The sequence below is a fragment of the Sceloporus occidentalis genome, unplaced genomic scaffold (genome assembly GCF_023333645.1).
Source record: "Sceloporus occidentalis isolate IW3139 unplaced genomic scaffold, rSceOcc1.0.p SCAF_1, whole genome shotgun sequence".
Classification (NCBI taxonomy): Eukaryota; Metazoa; Chordata; class Lepidosauria; order Squamata; family Phrynosomatidae; genus Sceloporus; species Sceloporus occidentalis.
Genome location: NW_028316981.1, coordinates 150,882,440 through 150,908,274, shown reverse-complemented (window position 1 = coordinate 150,908,274; position 25,835 = coordinate 150,882,440). Strand labels below are relative to the sequence as shown.

The 25,835-nt window shown below is 41.1% G+C and overlaps 1 protein-coding gene across 10 annotated transcripts in view; it reads left to right on the top strand.

Annotated features, from left to right (window-relative positions):
- Nucleotides 1-25,835, top strand: part of IKZF4 (IKAROS family zinc finger 4) — an 85,835-nt gene that overhangs the window by 34,246 nt on the left and 25,754 nt on the right. For 3 of the 10 annotated variants that reach the window (XM_089477155.1, XM_089477126.1, XM_089477146.1), the window contains exons 2-4: nt 1,981-2,035; nt 18,684-18,788; nt 25,482-25,742. In XM_089477155.1, coding sequence (XP_089333281.1) covers nt 1,996-2,035; nt 18,684-18,788; nt 25,482-25,742 — 406 coding nt within the window. In that variant the 5' untranslated portion in view covers nt 1,981-1,995. Of the gene's footprint in view, nt 1-1,053; nt 1,108-1,980; nt 2,036-3,880; nt 3,940-10,948; nt 11,084-14,135; nt 14,282-15,130; nt 15,179-18,683; nt 18,789-25,481; nt 25,743-25,835 lie in introns of those variants that run through there. The other 7 variants (XM_089477162.1, XM_089477163.1, XM_089477186.1 and 4 more) reach the window with 7 other exon arrangements.

Sequence of the window (25,835 nt, the reverse complement as noted above, 5' to 3'; positions counted from 1 at the left end):
CCAAAGGTTGCCCAGAGCTTCAACAGAATCGCCTGCCAAGGTGACAGGAAACTCCCCAACAGCCCTCAGGAATCTATCCAGATCCATCAGTCTCCTGGGGTGGACTATCCTAATCGGTCACCTACATCTGCAGAGGTTCTGAGTCCCAGTGAGTCTAGACCTGATCAGATGATGATCTGTCCATGACAACAGAACTGTGGAGAGTTCTTCCACACCAACATCATCATCACCCCACTCAGCACAGAAAACAAACGCCAGAGTGTGCCCACCACCATGAGTAGAGCCAGATGCCACTTGGGACAGACCCATTGTTGTCATGGAGGCCAGGAAGTCTTGAGCTACTCCTGAAAGGACAGTCTCAGCATGGATGTTGACGTCCCTCAACACTAATAGATGAGGAGACTCCAACACCAAGACCACCCCGGCCAGCTCAGGAAGGGAGACTGTTGTGCAGTGGGGTGGGCAGTTCACCAACAGAATCCCTATTCCATCCCAGCTATCCACCTTTAGGTACACACACTCAAAATCTGTAGACTGTGCAGGGGGGTATCTGGTCAGGGGGATGAATTCATGATAGACCACTGTAACTCCACCTCCCCCCCCCCCCATGTTTTGCTGCTTCACAGAGAAACCTGATGGGCAAAGCTGAGAGAGATTAACACACACAACCTCATCCAACCAGGTCTCTGTAGCATTTTCATCCCGGGGAGTGGAGCTGTCACCAAGGCTATCCACACTGTGTGGGCTGGGAGACAGCTTGGGGACCACAAGCACCCTCTTGTCTCCCCTCTTCCTTGGTATTTTAATTGTCTCCTCCCTCCATATCTCTCTCTCCCCAGAATGACTCCAATGGTTGCTCCCCGACTCTCTACATCCCATCCCTGCTTATTATTATCTACTTGGGGTATCTTCTGTGTGGCAGCATCACTTTCTTGTTCAAACTTGATTCAAGATTGGGTGACAGCAAAGCGTCTGTTTTGTTGAAAATGAATTGCACTGGACAAGTGTTACTGTTCTTTGCCATGGAAGGATTCAAAATTAGCAGTGGCCTGTGGCCACTTGTGTTCTAGACCAGTGAAGAATGAATCTAGTCTTGCCTCATCAAATGTAAGACTGACAGCTGCTCCTTCTTTCTAACCTTTTGAAATATTGTTTAGCTTCTTTTTTTTCTTCTTCCTTTTTTTTTGGGGGGGGGGTGAACTAACAGCACTTGACAGCCTTCTTCCTTGTATACAGGACAGCTGAACATAGGGATGGAAAAAATGCTGAAATGTTATTGTCCCCACTATTTGTAGGTTTCTAACCAAAATATATGTTGAGTCTTTTATTTCCAATACAAAAGTAGATTTTCTTTTCCTGTGTTGGCAAAATATAGTTTAGGAGACTTGAGCTCCCAGATTACCATTTGGAGTTTACTATGTTATTGTAAACTCCAGTTGGAAGTTACTAAAAACTTATTTTAGCAAAAAATGGAAATATGGTTTTTAAAGGCTTTTCCTCCTATTGTTATTAAAAATAGGTCCGCATTGGCATCTGCAGCTAAACTGATTCTGTGGCTCTGGTCCTGAAAATGTTAACACAGGTGAAATTATTTAATTTCCAAAGAAGCAGTCAGGTTAGTATGTTACAGCAAAAACAGAAAAACCCTGTGGCATATTAAACACATCTCTTATGACATGAATGCACACAGATTGCAGCCTACTTGACCAATGCATGAAGTATTGCCCAGTATTTCAGGTATATATACAGGGTGCAAAACTGTAGACACTAGGATCAGAGGCAAAGTACTGACAATATTAATACATTAACAAATGTGTTAGTCTTTTAGGTACCACAGAACTGGTTGAAATAGCTTAGCTTGTTTTGATTCATTAGGACAGTGTTGCACCATCATGCAACTGGAGGAAGGCATCCTGCAAAATGCCTTCCACTCTATTTTATATCTGTACTTCTGACAGGCATCTGTCTCTTCTTTTTTAGCAGGGTATCTTAAAGATGGATATAGAAGACTGCAATGGACGCTCTTACATATCTGGTATGTTCTTATTTTGCCCTTCTCAGATTTTGAAGTTATATTTTAACGTACCATATTGTTTTGAGTTCCAAGCGTTCAGTGTTAAAAGACAGTGAATGTTAAAAACCATTCACTGTTAAAAGACATGTATATAGTCATATGAGCTTTCAGTTCAAACACTTGTACACTTTGCTATTCAGCATGACTGAAGAACTGAAGAGCCGCACCAGTTCTCTCCCAAGAGCTCCTTGGTATTCCCTGTCATCTTGAAGAACTGATTTTCTGGTTGCCTCCAGATCTGAGGAGTGGAGATATGGAGAACCTTCTGTTCCTCCCAGTTCTGTCTCTAGCAAGTAGTAGTTGCTCTAAAGATTGGCTGGTGTTAGAACCATCCTATAAGGGGATGCAGCAATCAACTTTGGTTTCTGGTCAACTGGTGATTCATCACCTCGCCCTCATCTGTTTGTATTCAGCTCACGGAAGTTCAGCAAAAAATGCATCCAAAGACAGGAGGCTGGGTCCCACCAGGTAACTACATGTCACACTTGAGAAGCACAGCCAACTTTTCTCTGACCTCAGTTTGCTTGTAGCATCACTAGCCATCAGCACATTTAGGATGGATGATCATGTCCTGTTAGGTTCTTGTTGAGTAACTGGGAGGTATAGCACTCTAGGAGGAGAAAGTGAGGTTTAAAATATTGGAAGTTAAGTTATTTGCTTACCTGTCAAATTTAACTGTTGCTATTAATTTTAAATATAACAGACCTAACAACATATTGCTCTTAATTCAATTTTTTTCAGGTAGCTTTGATCTATAGAAGTGATGGATACCTCTCTTTGTTTAAAAAACGTTTGTGGGTATTCCATTTAGTAAGAATTTAGAACAACTAGTATAAAAAAAAATTAAACTTCATTTTCACTTCTTGATTAATACAAGTAGTCCTTATAGAGTACAAACTATTCTCCAGGCTCTCCTGGTATAGGCATATTTGATTTTTGTCAACTTTTCTCCTTTTAAGTTATCTAAAATTTCTGCTATTGTTTAATATTTTAAATATATCCTCAGAAAGAGATTGGCAATCAGTACAATGAGAACATTCTGCTTAAAGTACTGTAGCCATTCACTCAAAACCACAAGGTTGCGAGTTCAAGACCAGCAAAAGGGCCCAAGCTTGACTCAGGCTTGCATCCTTCCGAGGTCGCTAAACTGAGTACCCAGACTGTTGGGGGCAAATTAGCTTACTTGCTAATTAGCTTACTTGCTGTTCACCGCTATGATCTTTGGAATAGCGATATATAAATTAAAAAACAAAAAAAAAGTGACGAACATTTTACGATCGGGAGAGAAAACGGAAATAGCGTCTTTTTCTGGTAAATCCAAGAGTTGGATAGTTCTAACTTATTTAAAATATCCTTTTGGCCAAATTTTATTCTATCCCTGATGACCCTCTTGTAGGAGAAATGCAGGGCTAAGGTTGTGATTATGAAACCATCTGCTGCCCACAATGCTTTACCTGCAATACACTAATTGATAGTGTTACAATTTATTATTAGCAATGTGAACTACAGTTAACCATTAACTTAAATGCATTTTGTCACAAGAGAAGAGTTGTGGTATGAGTAAGTAATAATATTTGTCTAAAAGCCAGAAACGTGCATGTTTGCTTTTAAGTAAATCTGATTTCCAATAAACATGGTTAGAATGTAGCCTAAGATAGGAAGGAATGTATAAATGATAGAAAATATATCTGTTGAATCTGATTGGTGGATAAGCAAAAACTAACAGTTTCCTCTATTTGTTTAACTCCCTTACAGGATATTAACATTGAGAAGATTTTTAAAAAGATCTTCAAAGGGATATATTGGGTCAGATATTGATATCCTTTAGTTTTGAAGAGAAAGAATGAGAACCTGCATAGTAAAAAGTTAAGATAATTCACCCCTCATACTGCAGTGTCCAATAGGATGATGTCATGCCTCGCATTGGATTTTGAGGATTTAAAACAGCAGACACCTGAGGCAGAGTCTAATATTTCTTCTCTTTCCTGCTGGAGTTCAGCTCTTATTTCAGGATGCTAACAGACTGAGTAAACTACTTTTATCATGTGTAGTCAGGAAAGAATGTATGAGTGATCAGCAGTGGCCAGGCCCTGGGCTCCTTGACTTATGGCAACCCCACCAGTCATTCACATGCCCCTCCCAATCCACCAAGATCTGGTATTTAATCCCAATTAGCAGCAGCCTTTGTAGCTGGCAGTCACTATTTTAAATCCCCTTCACCCAGTGCAATCAGTATGACAACATCATGAGGAGAACTTTACTTCAGGGATGTAAAATGGCAGCTCTCTGCTGCCAAGTCTGGGTGCATCAGCTCCTACCTCAGTATGGCACTTTTCAGCAGACATCTGCAGGACCAGATAAGTTGTGTTCCTGTGATGTAGGAAAGATTCAAGTAGCTGGTGGGAGCAATGATAAAACTGGGGATAGCAATGTGCTCTCTACTTCAAAGCCAGGCCCAGTGACACTATTGAAGAAGAATTTCAATCTACAGAATTTCTTTTGCTTAATATTGTCCAGAATATGCAAAATATAGAAAACAGTGAACACATTCTTATTAAAGAGAAACTTACAACTGTTGTTGGCAGGTTGAGATCAAATAATTTTGTGAGGCTATACACTCGTTCCTCAGCATTTGAAGACTGTATATTTGGCATAAATCAAAATAGTTTTTATGAGCTGATGCATGTTTTATGAAATTAAGGATGAAATAAATAAGGTTCTTTGATCATCTAAATGGACAAGGGGAACACAACATGGTGTTGTTTTGCCCCCAAGCTACTGTATCCATTAGTTCTGATAGCCTGGACAAACTTGAGGATAATCCTCTTGGTTTGAAAGTGTTGCTGGCGAATATCTGGTTGATGTGTAATAAAATAACAGCTATCTAGGACTTGATCCTGAATGAGTATGATGACATGGTTTGTATCACAGAGACCTGATTGGATGAAAATAAGGAAATTAATTTTTCTCAGCCCCACTATTAGATAGCCATGATTGCATGTCCCTCACTAGGTGCCCTGTTCTTAGTCTGTTGTCTTCAATGCATATGTATTTGAAAGTAGGTGGCTGGGACAGCAAATTCTGTTGGTGTATCAGCCACTCCAGTGTTCAACAGTTTTTCTTCCTGAACTAACCAGAATGGTGTTGCTGGTAGTTGTTGAATTTCCTTGGCCTCTTGTACTTGGGGATGTTAATATCCATGTGGAGATGGTTCTGTTGGGTGTGGCTTAAAACTTCCAGCCCACCATAACAACCATGGGTCTGTCCCCAGTTGTAACTGTCTTTACTCATGCTGTTGGACATACTTAGGGTGGGGCTGGACAGATTGGGAGAAAGGGGTGGTGAGACACCCAGATGGAGACCACGGCAACCAAATGGTGGTTTCTTTTTAGGCCATGCGTGGGGCGCCATTAGTGTGCTTGTGCGCCACAATGGCGTCTGCGCAGTGCTGTTTGGGCACTGCACTGTGCGGACATCACCACGGCGCACCCCACATAGACAGACGTGCACCATGATGAAGGCCAGGGTGCACTGTAGGGTTGCTGAGTGTGTAAATGGCCTAAAAAGAAACCACCATTTAGTTGCCGTGGTCTCCATCTGGGGCAGAAAGGGGCAGTGACTCACCACCCTTTCCTCCCAATTTGTCCAGCCCCGCCCTAAGTATGTCCAACAGCATGAGTAAGGACAGTTACAACCACCTACTGTCCCAGCCCCTAGTTTGGGCCCAGGTTGGTGCAAAGTGCTCATCTGTACAGGCCCCTACTTAGGGCTTCATTTTGAGTTCTGGATGGGATCATTGTGATCTGGATGTGAAGGATTTTTTTTATAGTTCTGGATACAGATGATATAGTGGGGTTTCATCTTGCTTGGATTTGGAGCTTCTGCAGTGGTATCAGACCAATTAGAATGGAATGAAGAGGATGGATCTGGATCTGGATGGTTTGCTGAAGTTTTGGGGGATTTTTCTGCAGCATCATCAGGTGATTTTGTTAAAGCCTTAGTTGGCTTGTGGAACGGGAAAACAGCCATGGCAGTGATATGGTCAATCTTTGCTTGCACAGTGGAGCCAGACCATTCGCCTAGATTTCTAGGGAGTTGACAGCAATGTGAGTAAAGTGACATTGACAGAAAACTCAGAGCAAGTCTCACTTAACACATACCAGAGCCTGTTTGAACATCTAGTCAGTGGCAGTGTGGGAAGGTTTTGTTTCTGTTTTTGCTTCCATTGCATCTGCACAGAGCTGCCCAGCCAATTTATTTTGAATGGTTAGGGGCCTCTTAAAACCTGGCCTTTGAGATGAGAATTGAGATCACTCAACAGCTTGCTGTAAACAATTCACCCAGTGCTTTGCTGATGAAATTGCTTGGATCCGTTCTGACTTGGATGCTATAAGTGATACAAGTCCATTGTGTTTAACTGTAGTCCCTTCTTGTTGAGTGTTGATAAATATTTTTAAAATTGTACAGCCAAAAGCATGTAGACTGGATGCTTGGAGAGGCTAAAGTGGTCATGTGTGTTAGCTACTGTCGCTTCTGGATTATTAAAAAGGCCAGAATATTTTTTTAATTAAAGGCAAGAATGAATAGATTAGTGCCTCCTTACAGCAAGACAGGGTCCCATCATGCCAAAGAGACAGTTATAAGACATCTACTGAAAACGTTTTCCCTGGGTCCCTCAAATCTGGATAATCTGCAAGTACCCAATGTATTATTTCTAGGAAAGACAGCAGAGTATGTAACAGTATTTTAACTCCAGGGATTTCTGGATGGGATGAATTGCCTAGATCTATTTCAATATATTTTCATGGAAAAGAGATAGCATTGGTTTGGTTGGTGGATGACTTAAGCTGGGAACTGGATGGGGAAATGTGCCACTGTTGGTTCTGCTGAATCTCTCATCATTTTTCAATATGATCAGCCTTGAAACTGTTCTTAGCTGCCTCTGTGGTCTGGGGCTTACAGGGATGATTTTCTAGTGAGTCTCTTTCTTTCTGGAGAGGTGAGTTCAGAAAGTGATGCTGGATGATTCCTGTTCAGCTTCTTGGGCTGTGACTTGTAGAGTCTTCATTGTTCTGCCATCCCTCATGCTGTTTAAAATATATATGAAACCTCTGGAAGAGACTGTCCAGAGTTTGAGGGTTCAGTGCAACCAATATCATAGTAACACACAACTCTGTTTTCTTTTCACTGAACTCCAGACAAGTTGTTAGGGTTCTAAACTAGTGGCTGTCATCCATGGCCTGGATGAGGGAAGACTAACTAAGTGACTCCTGGTCACTTGAAAAACAGATAAAAAAATAGAGATCCATTCTGTGCTGCCCTTGTCAGTGGATTTGCAGTTTGATTTTACACCTGATTTCAAGACTGAGGCTGGATGCTTAGGTTTCAGTGATGGCTAGGAGTATATTTGCATAGTTAAAGTTAATGTGCCAGCTGTGCCCATTTCTAGATATGTCTGATCTGACTTCTGTGCTTTAGTTACATTTCATTTGGATTACTACAATAAGGTCTGTGTGGAATTGTCTGTGAAAAATATTTGAAAGCATTAACTAGCCCAAAGAGCTACATCCAATAAAGGTTAATAATAATAATAATAATAATCCAGGTTGTTAACTGGGCTAGTTACAGAGAGCAAAACTTCTTGTACAAAAGCTCCACAGGCTTTCAAAGTATTTCCTAGTACAGTTGACTGTCCATATCCACAGATACTTTATCCATGGATTTAAACATCCATGGCTTGAAATTTTTTTTAAAATATATAAATTCCAAAAAAGCAAACCTTGATTTTGCCATTTTATATAAGAATCACATTTTATTGTCCATTGTATTTAATGAGACTTGAACATCCACTGCTTTGGTATCCACAAGGGGTCCTGGAATCAAACCGCAGTGGATACCAAGGGCCCACTGTACAATCTAAAGTGATATAAAATCTTGGGTTCAGCTTGTGTTCAGATTATCTGAAGGACTGTATTTTCCCATTTTTGGCAGAGGCCTTTTTCTTGTCTCCACCATAAATGGGAGGGGGCATCCCACTGGCTGCCCCTAGGCTCTGGAACACCTTTTCTAGTTATATTTTTCTGTTATACTTTATAGACCACAGATATTAGTGATCATTTGTCCAAGATTAATTCTCTCCAGAATCACATATGGTAATTCTATGTGGCTGTTTTGCAAACTTTGCTGAATCTTTCATGCCTTGATGCTGGTAAATCATCCAGACCCAAGAAAGCCAAATTTATAATACTTACATTAGGGCAAGTTTCAATAAAAAGGGTTGATTGGGATCAGATTATGGAAACAAAATTTAAAGTACTAATTGTTTTAGACCAGGGGTAGCCAACCTGCGGCCCGCGGGCCGGATGCAGCCCGGCAAGGCCTTGGGACCGGCCCCAGCCCAGTCCTGCCACCGATTGCCACCGGAGCCTTTGGCCTATCAGGAGGAGGCGGGCAAGGGGCAGGCAAGGGGAGCAAGCAGCGGGCAAGGGAGGCAATTGTCTATAGAAGCCTCTGAAACATGCATTTATATTAACATTTTTTAAAAAATCAGCAATTTTTTTAGTGTGTCCTCCATATTTTTAAAAAAAGTGTCCTCCATTTGAAATTTTTGTCCTACATCTGTCCCGGTTTATTTATTTATTTTTTTTATTATTTTTTAATTATTTATTTTTTGGTTTCGGCCCCCCAGTTGTCTGAGGGACAGCAACCCGGCCCCCGGCTCAAAAAGGTTGCCTACCCCTGTTTTAGACAAATCAAGGTTTAGCCATTGATTGTCTCAAATCTAGGAAACTATGGAAATGTCCTATGATGTTAATAAAGCTGAAAGAAACTTTACTGGCATACATTTGATAAGTTTTGCTTGATGTATGAGAGGTTAGAAATGATGTATATATTGCACAACATTGAATTCCAAGGCTTCTCATTACAGCATGGCTCCAAATATTGATAAAAGGGATCAATAAATACACCATTACCTGTTTCCTCCTTATGGTGGCAACTTCTAGTTCCATGTATGATCCATGGGCTTTTGGTAGGACTTAACATTTTCCAAAATGTGACCCAATATGCTGCAGATTATGTGTGCCTCCTCCTTCTCCTGAACTCTGCCCATCAATGACATTAGTATGCATGTAGACCAGAATAAATTTGCTGACAAGGTCAATAAAGCTGTGCTAGAGAGGGTGCAAAAGTGTTGGCTGGGTTGTACCTTAATGAGGTAATACTAAAGGGTTCCATAGGGTTTCACCTGTCCAGAGAGATTTTAATGGTTGCTCTAGTTCAAATGCTTAGCCAACTTTACAATCAGAAGAGGATTGAGTTTGGTGTTCTTACCAGAAGGGCAACTGAGTTTAGAGGCTTTTTATTGAACAAGATGTTAAGAAAGTTATTGGAAATGAATATCTCTTTGAATGGGTTATCAGTGGAATACCTATTGGAAGATCAGAACCCACATATTACCAGGTTAATAGCCAATTTTCTGGTAGAGGCAACAAGATTATGGCTTAAATTTTAATAACGATCCTGAAGTTTTATTGTAAATGCATGTTGTTTTTCTATGCCTAATAAAGGTTGGCTGACTGACTAAAGATCTTCAGACTGATTTTGAAAAGCATGGAAATTACTTTTCCCAACCAGGACTCCATAAAATTGTCAGATTTTCAGTGGCAAGAGTAGTGTTTAAATGGCTCTCTGAAAGATGCCTCATTACTACCAGTCTGCCTATTAAAGCTGAGTGAGAGATAAGGAGGAAGACCCTGACCCTGACCCAGTAGTGTCACTGGAGGGGTGCAGGATGTGTGGACCGCACTTGTGACACCCAGAAAGGGGGGGGTGACATCTAGTTGGGCTCTCCTCCCCCTTCAGAGCAAGAGGGGTGCACATGCCTTCCAGGCTGCTTCGTTTGTCCAGGGCTTCCTCTCCAGGGAGAAAGCCCAGGATGGAGGGGGGCAGCATGCCACTGCCCCCCCTCCCCAGCTGCTTTCTAAGGCCTCCGTGGACTCAGAAATCATGGAGGGAGGGAGAAAAAGGCTATCCTCTGAGTCCTCAGAGGACTTGGAAAATAAGGGGGAAGGGAGGCTGCCCTCCAGGACAACTCAGGGCAGTTCGGGGGAAGGCTGCCCTTTTGGCCCTGCCCCACAAGCCCCCCCCCCGGAAACCACACCCCAGAAGCCCTGCACCCCACACTGGGTGACACCCGGGCTGGGAACACCACTGCCCTGACCCTGCCCTTAGACAAAAGGAAAGTACGGGGTTGATAGCAATAGTAAAGTCTGACTGGCTACCAAAACCAGCAAACAGTTTTAGACTATGTTCCTCGCCTTTTTTGGATTGGCTAATAAAGCTAGGAATTTCCTCTGGTTTGTGCAGTTCATTGAATCCGCTCCATCACATTCTTCAATTTTCAGTCTCATCCTGTGTTCCAGTGCTGTTGCATTTTTTCTAGAGAAATGAATTTGGATTCCATTTTGTTACCTTCTTTTCCAACCTTTCTTTCTTTTTCTCTTTCTGTTCCTTTTTTTCTTTCTCCCTTCCATTTAATTTTTTTGTATTGTATTATTTATTTTCCCAGTTCTTATACAGTCACCCCCCTTATCCACAGATTCTTTATCCATAGATTCAACCATCCATGACTTGAAAATATTCCAAAAAATCTAAATTCAAAAAAGCTAACCTTGATTTTGCCAATTTATGTAAGGGACACCAATTTATTATACCATTGTACATAACAATACTTGAGTATCCATGGATTTTGCTATCCACCGGGGGGGGGGGGGGTCACTTCAACCAAAACCCAGTGTATACCAAAGGCCCACTGTATATTCTCACTGTTGGAAAGTAGTATACATGTGCACTGTTGTTAGCCAGTCAGTGAAAAGGGGTAGAACTCCAGGGCAAGAAGTGGGATTTTGACTGCTCCTTTTATTTTAAGGAAATTACTATAGTTCTCACAGTTGGAGTCAAATGCCAGCAGTATCTCTAACCCCTCCCTTACTACAATACAGGTGAAAAGTATGTATCCTTTTAGGTGTTGTTGGATTGGAATTCCCATCAGTCCTGGTCACATAGCAAGTGGTGAGAGATGATGGGAATAGTTGTCCAACAACATCTGGAGGATCTCACATTCTTACAACCCATAGTAGAAAATGGAGAAGGAGAGCCCTCAATTTGATTTCACAGGAATTCCATTGAAATCCATTTTTGTACCAGGAGATGTAGAAGTAGGGTTATCTGTCCTCATTGGCCATGCCCAGTATAGGTATTTGGGGTAGTATGTTCCATCAAGGCTAGCCTGAAGATAAAGCGCCCTCCCTCCATAACTGTCATCTTTCATCCTGTGAGGGAGAGAATAGGCTGGCTCAGCTCCATCAGGGCCAGCCTGAAGATAGAGCGTCCTCCCTCCATAACTGTCATCTTTCGGCCTGTGAGGGAGAGAATAGGCTGGCCCAGCTCCATTAGGGCCAGCCTGAAGATAGAGCGCCCTCCCTCCATAACTGTCATCTTTCGGCCTGTGAGGGAGAGAATAGGCTGGCCCAGCTCCATCAGGGTAGGCTGAAGAAGAAGAGCCCTCCCTCCGGTCCATCTGCCTTGGTCCAGGCCTCAAAGGGAGAGAAGAATGCTGGACCTGATCCCCTCCCCCCACCACCATTCCCTTCTCCTTTTGTGTCGTGTCTTTTAAATTGTACGCCTGAGGGCAGGGAACCGTCTATTATCCCCTCTGTTGTAAACCATTCGGATTCCCAGTGATTGGGTGGTATATAAATAAATCCTATTATTATCATTATTATTATTATTAGTAGTAGTAGTAGTAGTAGTATGTGGCAGCAGAATACCTAGGCCATACTAGTTTTCATGTCTTGTCGGTATAAATTGTACTAGGCAAAAGATGGACAGATTCATCTTGCAATGTAGACCTGGCAGGTTAGAAATGTATGGAAGCATGAGGTCAGCACAATGTGGTATAAGTGCCTGTAACAGACAGAAGTACCAAAAAATCTGGTGTTGAATAATGTAGTATTGGCATCACCTACCATTCATTTTTTAAAAGCTAGCAATGTAAACCTACCTTCTGGCTTACAGAAATTTGGCTAAAATTTAGATGTAGGATTTTTTGCTATGCTGAACTTGAGAATGCCCCATTTCAGTTTGATTAATATATTAATTCAACCGATAAAACTGTATTTATTTAAAATTATTCATCTGCTTAATTAGGTGGCAGTTCTTTAATATTATTCCTGACACAATTACTGATGTGAAAAACCATGGGTAGTAGGTACCATCTTAGAAGACACAGATAGGTCTTTTCATTTTACACAAAGGGAAAGAATCAGTTCTTCCAAAACAATGCCTGCTGTGACACACCTGATTACTGAAAATAAAAAGGGTTTTTCCCCTTCACAACTATTATTTGTATACTGCAAATTGATTAAACCACCTATAATTTTTGCTTTTCTTTATCTGAATATTTTTTAAAAGTGGCATGGTAGAAATCTTATGGGCAAATGACATACTAATGGTGAGCATGTATGCTCCAAATCCAAAACGGCAAATAGTGTATTTTCTGGCGTATAAGACTACTTTTTAACCCAGGAAAATATTCTCAAAAGTCGGGTGTCGTCTTATATGCCAGGTGTCATCTTATAGGGCAGGTGCTGAAACTTCCAAGCTGGACTAGAGAATCTGCGGTCGCCGCATATGGGGGGAGGCTCAAAAACAGCCACGGGGTATGGAAAAAAGAGCTGTGTTGGTGCTACCACTCTGATAGTCTTGGAGACAGGGAGGGCTGGGCAGGCAGGGAGAGCTGTCCAATCCAAGCAGGATTTGAATACAACAGGTTTTCCTGCTAAGTAATTGCATGTCATAAGCATTTGAATTAGAATTACCATATTGAAATCAAATCTGATTTTTAAAATTTTTTATTTGGTGTGTATTGGAAGAGGGGTAGTCTTATACAGCGAGTATATCCCAAATTCAATATTTTAACTGGAAAAGTTGGGGGTCATCTTATACGCCCAGTTGTCTTATACGCCGGAAAGTACGGGTATATTTTCCAGGAAGTTATTGAATTCTTAGCAGAAAAGATAGAAAGAGGCATTCTGGGTGGGGATTTCAATGGAATAGGGGACTTGACTCATAACAGGTTCAGTAAAATAAGGGCAACTTCCAATAATTTTAAAAGCTTAAGAAATGATTTGCTATTCCACACAGTGAACAGGATAATATCTTTTATTTATTCGTTATATTTATATCCTGTGCATATTTGGGGCTTCTCACCATTTCATTCTCACCCTAATCCTGCGAAGTAAGTGAAGACCTCTGATGACTATCCAAGTTCATTTAGTATGCTTCATAGTCAAGTGGAGATTTGAACCCAGGCCTTTTCCACCCAATGCAAGACTCTAGCCATTACATCATGCTTTGACTCATTTTCATTAATTTCCCAATTCTACATATTTAGTAGATACGTCTTCCACCTTTCTTTTTGGTTGTTCAGTTTATATAGTATGTAAAGGGTTTATAAAGTATATAATAATATGTGCCAGTTGTGCATGTATAGTTTTGACCTGGCTACTGTTTGGCCAGCAATGTTAGTTGGATAAGAAACATGAATACTTTATTATTACAGGATCAATCGTGTCAAGTGTGAAGCAATCCTTAATATCATTCCCCCCCCCCCCCAATTCAACACCTATTTCATTGTACGTATGCAGTTTCTCCTGTCAGTTTCTGGAGTGTTCAGAGATCTTTGATGGGAGCTCTTACCTTCCCAGAGCAATGTGTTCTTTCCTGTGCTGCATCCATTTCTGTTGCCAAAGTGATGGAGAGCAGACAGCAACTGTGGTGTTTTTTACATGGCCTTTCTTGCCCCATCTAGCCAGGTCAGTGTTTTTTTAAAACCTTACTTAAAGGGATGCCACCTTGTAGCTGGTGGTTCTGTTTTAGGAGACAAAACATTAGGAGAGCGAGCCTGAATCTCAGCGAAAGGGGACACTGCAGCCGTATGGATTCCTGCTCTAATAGTGCTGCTTGACTGTAAAATGACGGCCGTTTCTCTCACTTCCAGGAATCTCTTCTTCCTGGAAGGTGAGTGGCTGAGTTCACCCTACTGCCGAGATGCAGCCACACACACTCACAGTCTGTATTCCAGTGCTGTTTCCAAGGAGTTGGCTGTGATAACACTCCAGGGTATCGTCAGCAAGGTAGAATAATGTAAGTTAAATGGGGAAGGGTGGCTGTCTCAAATAACTCCATGCTGTTTCTGTTTTTATTTACACTTGGCGCCATTTGGGGTGGGGGTGGAGTGTTTCTGATGCCATGCAGAGCAGTGGAGGAAGTCACTCACTTGAGATGCAGATAAATTGATATCTAGAATCCCTTATCTGTGCAAGGGGTATTGTGACTGAAATGCAACTGCAGGCTTTGGGATATGGATAAACAACAAACGGGGGTTAGATGAAAGTGATCTATGTTTATAAAGGGAACTGCCAAGTCTCTGTTTAAGTCTCCCCTTTTCTCTTATCATTCTTCCCACTCACTGCCCCCACCCCTTACTATTCAATAAATGCCTAGAGAGGAGATAGGATCATAACTCACTGCTTGTGCTAGCAAGGAGCAGAACAAATCTTTGGTTCAAGTCACTGATGCCTAATTTTCTCTGAGAACTCTTAGTTGCTTCTGGCTAGTTTTCTTAACCATGTCATCACTCAGTTCTAATTGAAATTTAATATCCACCAGGAGGGGTTCAAGGCTGCCTCTGAGTGCTCACATAGGTTTTAGCATATTTCAGAGTCTCCTCTTGAGCTTTCTGAAGAATGGAGGAGTTAAGGGAGAGGCTGAGAGATAATCTTTCAGAATCAGACTCAAGAGAGAAGAGGGAAAAACATTTCTTTTGGAAAAGGCTGCAATATCCCTGCCCTGTTTACAGTAAACTTAAGTTCACCTATTTGAAGCTATGTGTTTCCTTTCTTTTGATAGATGCTAGCATGGGTTAAGCTATATGAGCAGGGGAACAACAAGCAGTTCATTCAGAAAGCCATATTTCTCTAAACAAAAGCCTCAGCAAAGAGACTTTCTCCAGATATGCTTCAAGAGTTGCATTCTAAGAAGGTAAAGAGTGGTTCCAGACAATGGGAGCACTAAACAGAAACAGGACAGAGAGGGGTGGGGTAGCTGCCTTATAGAAAATAAATGTAGGGCTTTGGCTTAATCGATCTAGTGTTTGCTATGCCATGACTCTACTACCTGTACTGATCCTGCTACACCAAATGCACTACCAGTGGTCAATGGAATGGCTGCACATTCTCCCTCTGAATATTATCATTTTCAATAGATGCTTTCTTAAGGTAAAAGAGTACAGAATTTGAAACTTTTAGGGAGGAGAAGTTGCATACAGGTAAGAGGCAAATCCTAGGATTTGTGTCTTTGTTTCTTCAGACAAGTTCACTCTTTGGCATATACAGCCCATTGACTCTCCTTTCTTAGAACACTAAATGCCTAATTCTTATACCATGGTTAGATTTACAAGCACAGTGTCCTTACTCTTGCTATGGTGATTAACCTGTGTGCAAGCTGTCCCTCCTCAGACTGTGCATGGGAGCTTGTGAGTATAGATTTTCCTCCATACCAAAGCATTCCCATCAGTTAAAATATTGGAAGTCAGAAAGACAAGAATCTAAGCTAATTGTCATTTATGCTTGTTTCCTACATTTGAGAAGCTTTTTTAAAAAGAAAAAAAATACTCTTGTGAGCCTTCTACCTGCTTTCTGAGGTGATACAGTCCTGGAACAGATGTTGTCACCTTTGGAAGAAGGTGGCCTGAGATGTTCCTTCCAATCTTAAGGAAATCAGTGCAAAGTGGGAGGATTCTGACAGTATATTAATTTTACCAAACTGCCTACATTTGGGATGTTGTCATGTCTACTTTGCTTTCCTATACCTAGTTCAGCCCTATGAATGCTGACTTGCTAACCTTAAAATGCAAGTTAGTCCTGTGAATCCCTCCATTCTCTTTTGGACTTTTGGGTGTTATAATCCTGGTTTAACAAGGATTCCCTTGGTGTGATGTACTAACTAGATCCTCTTACTTAAACCATGGTTTGATCCTTGTTTATTATTGTGGTTAGTAAGCTGACATTAAGAGCACAATCTTACTTACTCACAAGTCTCTTTTGAATTTAATATGGTTTCCTTTTAGGGAAGCAGGTTGTTATTTCAACTTAAGTCATCCTTTCCTGCTTTGGGGATGTAACAGAAGAGGAGAACTCTACATTGGATAAACTGGGATTAAATATCCAGCAGGTGCAGAATGAGTGTGTGTTGTGAAGAAATAACTGTATGGCCTGGGGCTTTTTCTTAGTTTGCTGATGATATTTTAGCAAGCTGGATATGTTCAGTTCAAAAGGGCCATGTTTTTGTCCCTTATCCTATTCTCTGTGTCAGTGGAGAGCCTGAGTTTGATGAGGATCTTTTCTAAATAGAAGTTTTGCAGAAGAGCCTGAAAGCTGAGGTAACCATGCTGCTAGGAGACACCCCCCCCCCCGCTGCAACACTTGAGAGGGACTCTGGGATGGATTGGAAACAGAGTTATAAAACCCAGGAAGCCCGTTATCTTGTAAGCATTTATCAATACATGTTAGGACCAACAAGCCCAAGGAATTTTAAAATTGTTTTTATCATCCAAAACAAATGGGGTCACTCTGTTTAACACAGTAGGAAAAACCTCTGAGTAAACATGTTTAGAATTTGACTGTTAGAAGATCTAAATTCCAATGGATGCCAAAGGATTTTTGAGCCCTGAGACTCATTGGGAGGCAAATCTGCCCAAGCATCCTATAACATTGGGCCTCCATTACAATTAGCAGGCTAGTGGATTAATTTAAGAGTGTGTGCACGTACATACACACCAGCAAATGAGAATGTATAATAGGAAAGCATATATACCAGAGCAAAATAGTAGTACATAGGCAGTGAATTGTAGACAGATATATTTGGGCAAGTATTAGGATGTGAATGTGAAACAGGCTGATAGCTTTTAAGAACATAACTAGGTATAACAAATTTTGTTATACAGAAATTATGCAGATTTTGAGGACAACTGTGGAGGGACTAAGCAATCATTAAGCAATTTTTAACATGAGAATTTCCAAATTAATACAATGCATAATTAGAAAAACAACACAACAAACCAGGAACATGGTTCTGGAACAGGTGAAAAAACAAGCCAAGTCATTTGTATACAATATTGAATAATTCAGACAATGTTATACATGAATCAGAGTGTTATTTCTAAAATAATTGGGGAAAAGGTAAAAATTGGGCAATGGATTCTTATTAACGTAAAAAATGGAAAACTAGGTTTTTAAAATATCCTGGTTTATCTGCACCTCTGCACTGTTCAATACAGCACAACTAGTTTTGTAAAAACCAAATGTTCTGGGGACTTCAATACTATGTGAGTCTCTGTATGCTACAGTTAATAAGAAATGTTTGTGTAACTCTTTCCTATCCTTTTCTCTAAGTAGATGAGGAAGTCAGCTACTTATAGTTCTTCCTCATGGAGGCAACATTAGTTCAATTGAGAAATTCATTTGAAAGGAATTCTCTGAAATGATGTTCACATCTTGAGCTTGGATGTGATAGCCACACTTTTATTCTGAGAAATGATAATATCAGCTCTTTCATAACAGCATTATGTTGTTTAACTTTCTTCCATGTGCAAGCTTTTGTAGTTTTCTTTATTTGCATTGCACATTATTTGCAAGAGCAAAGCATCCTGCAGGAAGACAATTACTACCCTGGATCTTATTTATGCATTTATGATGATTCACTTTTTAATGAAAAACTTTCTGTCCTTTAATTGCCATGTAATAAAATATTTGCACTTCTGTGAGGAACCACAAGTACTGCTGCATATATTCCTTATAAACATTCAGATAGCCTAGAGCAGGGGTAGGCAACCTGTGGCCTGCGGGCCGGATGTGGCCCGGCGAGGCCTTGGGACCGGCCCCAGCCCGGTCCTGCCGCCGATTGCTGCCAGGGCCTTTGGGGGGCAATTGTCTATAGAAGCTTCAGAAACATGCATTTATATTAACATTTTTTAAAAAATCAGCAATTTTTTTCACGTGTCCTCCATTTTTTTTAAAAAAAAAAAGTGTCTTCCATGTGAAAATTTTGTCCTACATTTGTCCTGGTTTATTTATATATTTAATTTTTTTTTTTTTTAAATATTTAATTATTTATTTTTTGGCTTCAGCCCCCCAGTTGTCTGAGGGACAGCAACCCGGCCCCCGGCTCAAAAAGATTGCCTACCCCTGGCCTAGAGGATCCAGGTCATTTTGGCAATGCGTGTTAAAGTGGTGCTATAATTCTGAAAATATTTATGAAATCAGTCTTGTAATCCTAAAACATATATATTAAAATTGGTTTTACCTGTATCTGGTGTGCTGCTTCTGAACGACTGTCAGATGTTGGTTCTGTCAAACAATGAGATATGGATCCAGAGGCTGCTCTGTTCATCTCATATTCTGTGGTGTAACTGCATGACCGTAGGGCACTCTATTATTTAAAGAAGTTTGGATTTTTGTTATTGTATTTTTCTGCTTCTTTCCTAAAGGTAGTGGAGATTCCTCTTTGGAAAAGGAGTTCACATCCACCATTGTGGGGCCCACAGTGAGCACACCAAACAGCCAACACTCCTCCCCAAGCCGCTCCCTTAGTGGTGAGTATGTGATCTTCTGATTCCAATCTTTTCCCCTCCAAAATGCATTGTGTCATGTTGTGATCAGCCTAGTGGCCGTGTTTCACATGTCTAAAATAATGTGGCCAGGTTTCTGCTTCTGAGACCATCTAGCACCACACAAATTTCCAAAAAGTACCAAAAGAAAATACAATTGAAAGTAGCTGTAAGTCATCTACTGTTCTTGAAAACCAAGCACTTCCTAATATTAATAAGTGTAGAAAGAAGGGTGATTTACTGCTCCTGAAGAGTTCCAGAGGAGGCAATTCACTTTTTATGACAGCAAAAGGGAGACCACACACGCAGCCTTGGAAGCCATGCTTTGCCCTTTCCTAGTCCAAGCTATTATCATCTCTTCAATTTGACAAGACCAAGATGGTCTTGGTAAGGATTGTGAGGTTTTCTAGAAATTTGCAGAGGATAAGAGTATAGTGGAACCTAGAAGTCTCCAAGCTGAAGCAATGGGACTTTTAAAGGGACCATGACATCAACTCTTCCCCCCTCTCAACTACTCAAATCATCTGTACTTACTGTATATACTCGACTATAAGACGACCTCATGTATAAGTCAAAGTCAACTTTGGGGGCCAAAATTATGGATTTTGGTATGACCCATGGATACGTCGAGGGCCAGACTTCAGGAGACAGCCTGGCTGCAGAGGGGCTGCAGGGTGATCAGCTACCTTTTCCAGCCTCTTTGCAGCTGGACTTTCTTTTGAGGAGGGAGCCTGGCTGGGGAGAAGCTGCAGGGTGATTGACTGCCCTTCCTAGCCTCTCCTCGTCTGGGCTGTCCCTTGCGGAGGCAGACTTATTAGGGAGAGGCTCTGGTTAATTACTGTATTATCCTTTGTATAAATTGACCCAGTTTTGGGGTCAATTTTTGACCTAAATTTCTCGATGTATACACGAGTATATATGGTAGTTTTAAATCTTATGACTTGTAGGAAAATATTTCTATGTGATGATGGGGAAAGAAATTCCAGGAAAACTTTAGCTCGCATCTATGTCTGTATTAGATACCTTCATAGAAGTGGATCAAGACAAGCCTGTATTTTGAGGGAGGTGACTATTGGAATTGTCATTACAAGTGCCCACACATCAAAATTTACCTTGAGAAAGACATAGTTTGTGATTGTGGACTATGTGGACTTTTTGCAAGGGCAGTTAGCATATTTCTGTATCATATGTCTTGCTCCAGTTATGGCCCTAAGCATATGCTAGCACCAATTGAGATATGAATGTGAGATTTTTATTCTAAGGTATTGAGTTTACAATTCCTGTTACCTTAGAAGGGGAACAAGGCAGTTCAGAGGCACTCCCTGTCATAGTAAACAGCTGTAGGTTGGGATTGCTGCGGGAAAACACTTACTGACGCTGGCTAAAATGGGGCAGAAAGGAGTTGTGGGGAATCTAGAAACAAAATATGCTGGGAGAAGACTTACATGCATTGATGGATTATAACTTTCAGCCTGAAGCTACAGACATTTCTTGCTGTAATTTATAGCTGATTTTTGTGAAAGATACCAAATTTTGTGGGAAAGTATGACATTACCAAATTGTAGAATGAATGTGCTTTTGTGTGTCTTCAAGCATCCTTCTCAAAGGGTTTTCTTGGCAAGATTTGTTTAGAGGAGGTTGAGAGAATAGGAATTGTCGTAGGTCACCCAGCAGGTTTCTAAGGCTGGGCCAGGATTCATACCCAGAGTCCTAGTTCAACACTCAAACCACTAATCTGTACCATGTCGGCAGAATAAATATATTGGAAATAATTAGTGTTTTCCAGTTGGTTTCTGAATTCTGATTACTTCTTATGAGACATCTGTAATGTCTCAGTTCTTTATCTGAAGCCTCAAGATTTATATCCCATCTGACAGCTCATTTGTGAATGGTATCTTTGGGTTCCATGCCAGCAGAAAGGTGGGGTATAAATAAATAAGTAAAATAATATAAATAAATATCTTGATTTTAATTATTTGGAAATAAGTGTTCAGAAGTCCATATAATATGTCCATTGTTTTAGCTGATTTAGCAGAAAGCATCATCTCCCTTCTTTAGTATATAGATGAAAAGGAATCCTACATATGGATCGAGCAAGCAGAAAATAAATATCTTCCTCTTTAACAGAGAGATGCTGGCTCTTGGTGTTGCTTCTGATCTGTCGTGATTTCACAGCTGGTTCAGCCAGCAAGCTCATGCCCCGGTGGAGCAGGAATATTACATAACCTGTTTTGCCAGCCCAACCAGACACTGCTTTCCTTTTGTAAGGAAGGTTGCAGAACAATAGCCAGCCCTCCCTTCTCTGTTGGGGGGGGGGGGAGACGGACCTCTGCTCATCCTGAGGGGATAGAAAAACTTTAAGTTCAATGTATGTGAATGGCTCCTGCCCCAGTGAGCTGGCTTTCACTTCATATTTGTACACAGAGGTGTCAGCTTGTACTGGGTCTCCAAGATGCTGCTCTTGTGAAATTGGGTGTTGTTGTTGTTGTTGTTAAAATCCTCTAAAGTGCTGCCCCAGTCACTCTCAGAAGAATGTGTTCTGCCTGCAAAGACTGTTTCTGGCCTAGACATTTACTTAGAGTATGACAGTCTTTTTAAAATAGATTTCATTGCCAAAGGCTCCCCTTTGTGTGTTTCCCTTGATGAGGATAGGGTGTTAAGAAGAGAAGCTAAATCCTGACTAGAGTTTGTTAAGCTTACTTGCTGCTTCTCCTTTGAGATACAAACCAATGCTGTCCTGGCACATGAAAACTGAATTCGATAGTTGCTCAGAGAAAAGCAAATTCTTTCCTAATCCCCTTGGGATTTTTATGTGTTCCTTAATATCCAAAGGAGATAGGAGACTGGTGTACCCTGCCCTCCCTTGTTAATATATCTGTGTAACATAATATTGGCAATTGGATGCATTGATTGGATGGTGCTGTACATCATTTAAGCCATTCCTTATATTTCTGTATTTTTGAATCACCTCTTTCAATGAACGAACCCATACAGGAATAAAAGGGAGCAAGCAACTGAAGTACTAAAGACTACTAAAAGAATTCTGTGTGGCTATTCAACCAACTTGAAGGCACATTCTTAATAGGATAGAAGTGGTTAGCCCTTTGCCTATGTGTGGAATTCTGTGGGAGAAAAAACTGATATGCATGATGGACTCTTTGAGATTATGAGTTGATGGGAAGCCTCTGGCAACTATATCAAATGTTATAGCATGTATTAAACTGAGTTTTCCTATTGGCAGAGGAGGCCTCTTGGCTCTGTTGATGTTAATCAAAGCACAATATCCTCCCTATTACTGTATTTTCTGGCGTATAAGACTACTTTTTAACCCAGGAAAATCTTCTCAAAAGTCAGGGATCGTCTTATACGCCGGGTGTCGTCTTATAGGGCGGGTGCTGAAACCTCTGAGCTGAACTGGAGAATCTGCAGTCACCGCATATGGTGGGGGGAGCTAAAAAACGGCCACGGCCACATCCCTGCCATATGCGGCGACCGTTTGAAAGCAGCAAGGGTGGTGCTGTACAAGTACAGTAGAAGAAAATCCACTCATCAGGATTCGTGGAAAGAAGTGACTTAACACGATCCCAATGACGAGGTGAGGGGGCGCCTCACTGGGAAGGTGTAAGTGAAGGGCGGAGCAAGTTGCAGGTGTCCGAGACGCCCAGGGTATGGAAAAAAGAGCCGTGTTTGTGCTACCACTCTGATAGTCTTGGAGACAGGGAGGGCTGGGCAGGTAGGGAGAACTGACCAATCAAAGCAGGCTTTGTATACAACAAATTTTCCTGCTAAGTACCTGAATGTCATAAACATTTGAATTAAAATTACCATATTGAAATCAAATCTAATGTTTTTTAAAAATTTATTTGGTGTGCATTGGAAGAGGGGTAGTCTTATACAGCAAGTATATCCCAAACTCTATATTTTAACTGGAAAAGTTGAAAGTCATCTTATACGCCCAGTCGTCTTATACACCGGAAAATACGTTATATGTGCTACCCTGAATAGCTCTTTGGAGCTATTTGCTCTAAAGAGTCATGACCCACGTTAGTATTTTCTTCTAACTCTCTTCTGTTCTGTAAAACAGAATTTGTACTATTGTGTCCTGGTTTTTTGTGGGAGCTGGTTGTCTAGAGTTGTGTAGAGGTTTAGCATTGGATTGGGACTCTGGAAATCAGGGTTCAAATCCTTGCTTGGCCATCAAAACCTACTGGGTGACCTTGAGCAAGTCACATTCTCTGTCTCAGAGAAAGGCAAAGGCAAACCCCCTCTGAACAAATCTTGCCAGGAAAACGCCATGATAAGGTTCATCTTAGGGTCATCATAAACTGGAAATGACTTAGGGGCACACAGCAGTAATGGCCGGGGGGGGGGGGGTAACTGGCTTTAGAATTTTAAAATGTAAGGATGCTGTGTTGTTGGATGCAGCAGCTTCTGAAGAGTGTGTTCCTAGTGTACACACTCTGGCTGATATTGTGGAAGCATAGGTAAAATCCCAGTACTAGTTTTCTTCTGCAGTTAAAGGCAATGGATGGATTTTTTACCCACCAGAAGTCTTCCAAATTGCCATGTTTTTTCAGTCTGAAGCATGATAAGCTTCCACTGGGTGGCTGGGTTGGAAGAGGAGGAAATATATTTTATTAATGACTTACATTCTTAACTATTTTAATGCCCTGTGTAATGCCACAAATCAAAGATTATTTAGGAATCTACTTGTAATTGGGTGTCAGCTGCTGCCCAAATTCTGGATGTCCTCTCATGGGAGAATCTATGACAGTTTTCCCCAGCCTGGTGCTCTCCGCAAGTGTTGGGACTACAACTCATTGTTACCGAACACATCAGGAGAAAACAAACATGAAGATCTGGTAAAACCTGAGTAGAGCAAACAGTGTCATGGGAGAGGGGAGCAAATAAGATACAGTGAAGACAGCTATGTTTGCACATGTTTTGCCCCATTAAAAAGCAGGAGTAGATGAGCTTTTTAAATTTTAACTTGAAAAAGGAGTGTGTGGCTGAGGGGAATGGAACTTTCTCTCTCCTTAATTCAGTATGCTCTACTGCCTCAGGCTCTTTTCTCCCCGCCTAGCTCTGATAATGGAAGTAAACAACAAAGCATGAGAAGCTAAGGAGAGGGAGAAATGTGCTCTCTTTTTCAGGTTAAGATCCTCCATCCCCTGCTTTTAAAATGAGTGAGGCAGACACAATAGCAAATGCAAGTTCAGTGATAGGGCCCATGCTTTGTTTGTAGAGGAGCCTCAGTCTCCAACTAGGTGAGAACTCCCGATTTTGAAATGCTGGAAAGCTATGATCAGTCAATACTCTCTCAGCGGCAGAGAAGGACAATACTGGACAATTGGCCTGACATGGTCTAGGTTCTGTATTCTAAATAAAGGCTTCGCCATCACCTCCAGTATAGTCCTTATTTGTGCTGTTCTGCTACAGAAGAATGCAGCTTAGAAGAGAATTTAGGAAATTTGAATGTGAGAGGTCTTATTTCTAAACACACTCCAACCAAGACAGAATGACCAAAACTGGCTATGAACCAAAGGCTCAGGAGTGTTTATTTGGTGAGGCCTTTTAACAGCATTCCTTCTGTAGTGAAGGCTATTCCATGTATCAAAAGGTAGAGACAGGAAGCCCTGTTTCTCACATTTACATTCCATTAGCTGCTTCTGAGGGTGGTCCAGTGCACTCTGCTTTTTGTGCTGTAAGCTTCCACTGGCTTGGAAAATGCTTTGTTTTGCCTGATACTCTAGAAGTTTTTTCCATCTCACAATTTGTACTTATCTGATTATAGATAATCAGGTGTACGTATGTAGTCTAAACACAGTGCAGCATTATTTAAAGTTTGATATCCTGTCCACCATTGTAGGTATTTGTCTTTCTTCTTTAGGAGAGGAGAGGAATGCTTTATGGCTAACAAGTGGAAACCACCCCATATGCATGTCAGAGCTTGGTAGTCAGATGTGAAACTGGAGATCCAGCCTCTTTTTAGCATTTGGTACTGCTACCATAGTCAGTTTTCATACTTTTAAATATTTGATAACACGTTAAGTTGCAAACAGCCTGACTGCACACAACAACTACACATTTGACACTTTGAAATGACACAAGTCTGTCCTATGCATCATCTGAGATGGGATTCAATAGTCCACTGTATGTTATCCCAGCAGGAACTATTATAGTACAGTTAGTTGTGCAATCTTAACAGAATCAATTAATATGGATTTGTTTGGTGACACAATCTCAGGTTTAAGGCTTGTGGTAGATTTGGAGTATAAAAGGCCCATATTTGAAAATTGCGGCAAATTCCTCATAAAGTAGTTGTGGTGAGTGATGGAGGAAGAATTCTTAGGTCCTGTCTCCAAAGTTTACTCTTTAGTTTGTTTGTTCCTATAATAGTCACTGTCGTCTATATTTGGCTGGGGTTGTAGAGGGCTTGTGCCTTCCATCTGCAAAGACCCAAATTAATGGGAACTAATTGTTTAACCTGTTCACCTTTGAGTACTAAGAATGTACTCAGCTGGTATTAATGGGGAGAAGTCCTTTATCCTTATTTAATTTTCTTGCTCTCTTTTTCTTTTTCCCCCTTTTTTGAACAGCTTAGAAGTTTGTTGTTGTTGCTTTTTTTTTTTAAGGCAACCTTATTTATATTTTATTTTCACCTTTTTTTCTCCCTAGCAAATTCTATCAAGGTGGAAATGTACAGTGATGAAGAATCAAGCCGGTTGCTGTCACACGATGACCGGCTCCTTGAAAAAGAAGACAGTGTGATTGTGGAAGATTCCCTCTCAGAGCCTCTTGGCTATTGTGACGGAGTGGGGCAGGAACCACATTCCCCTGGCGGCATCCGTCTACCCAATGGCAAGCTAAAATGTGACATCTGTGGGATGGTGTGCATTGGCCCAAACGTACTTATGGTGCACAAACGAAGTCACACTGGTGAGCAAACATGGTTTCTGATCAATGTTGGCAGTGAGGGCTAATGCATATGAATGGCATTTGTATAGGTCTTATTTGCAGTTCAAGGTCTTA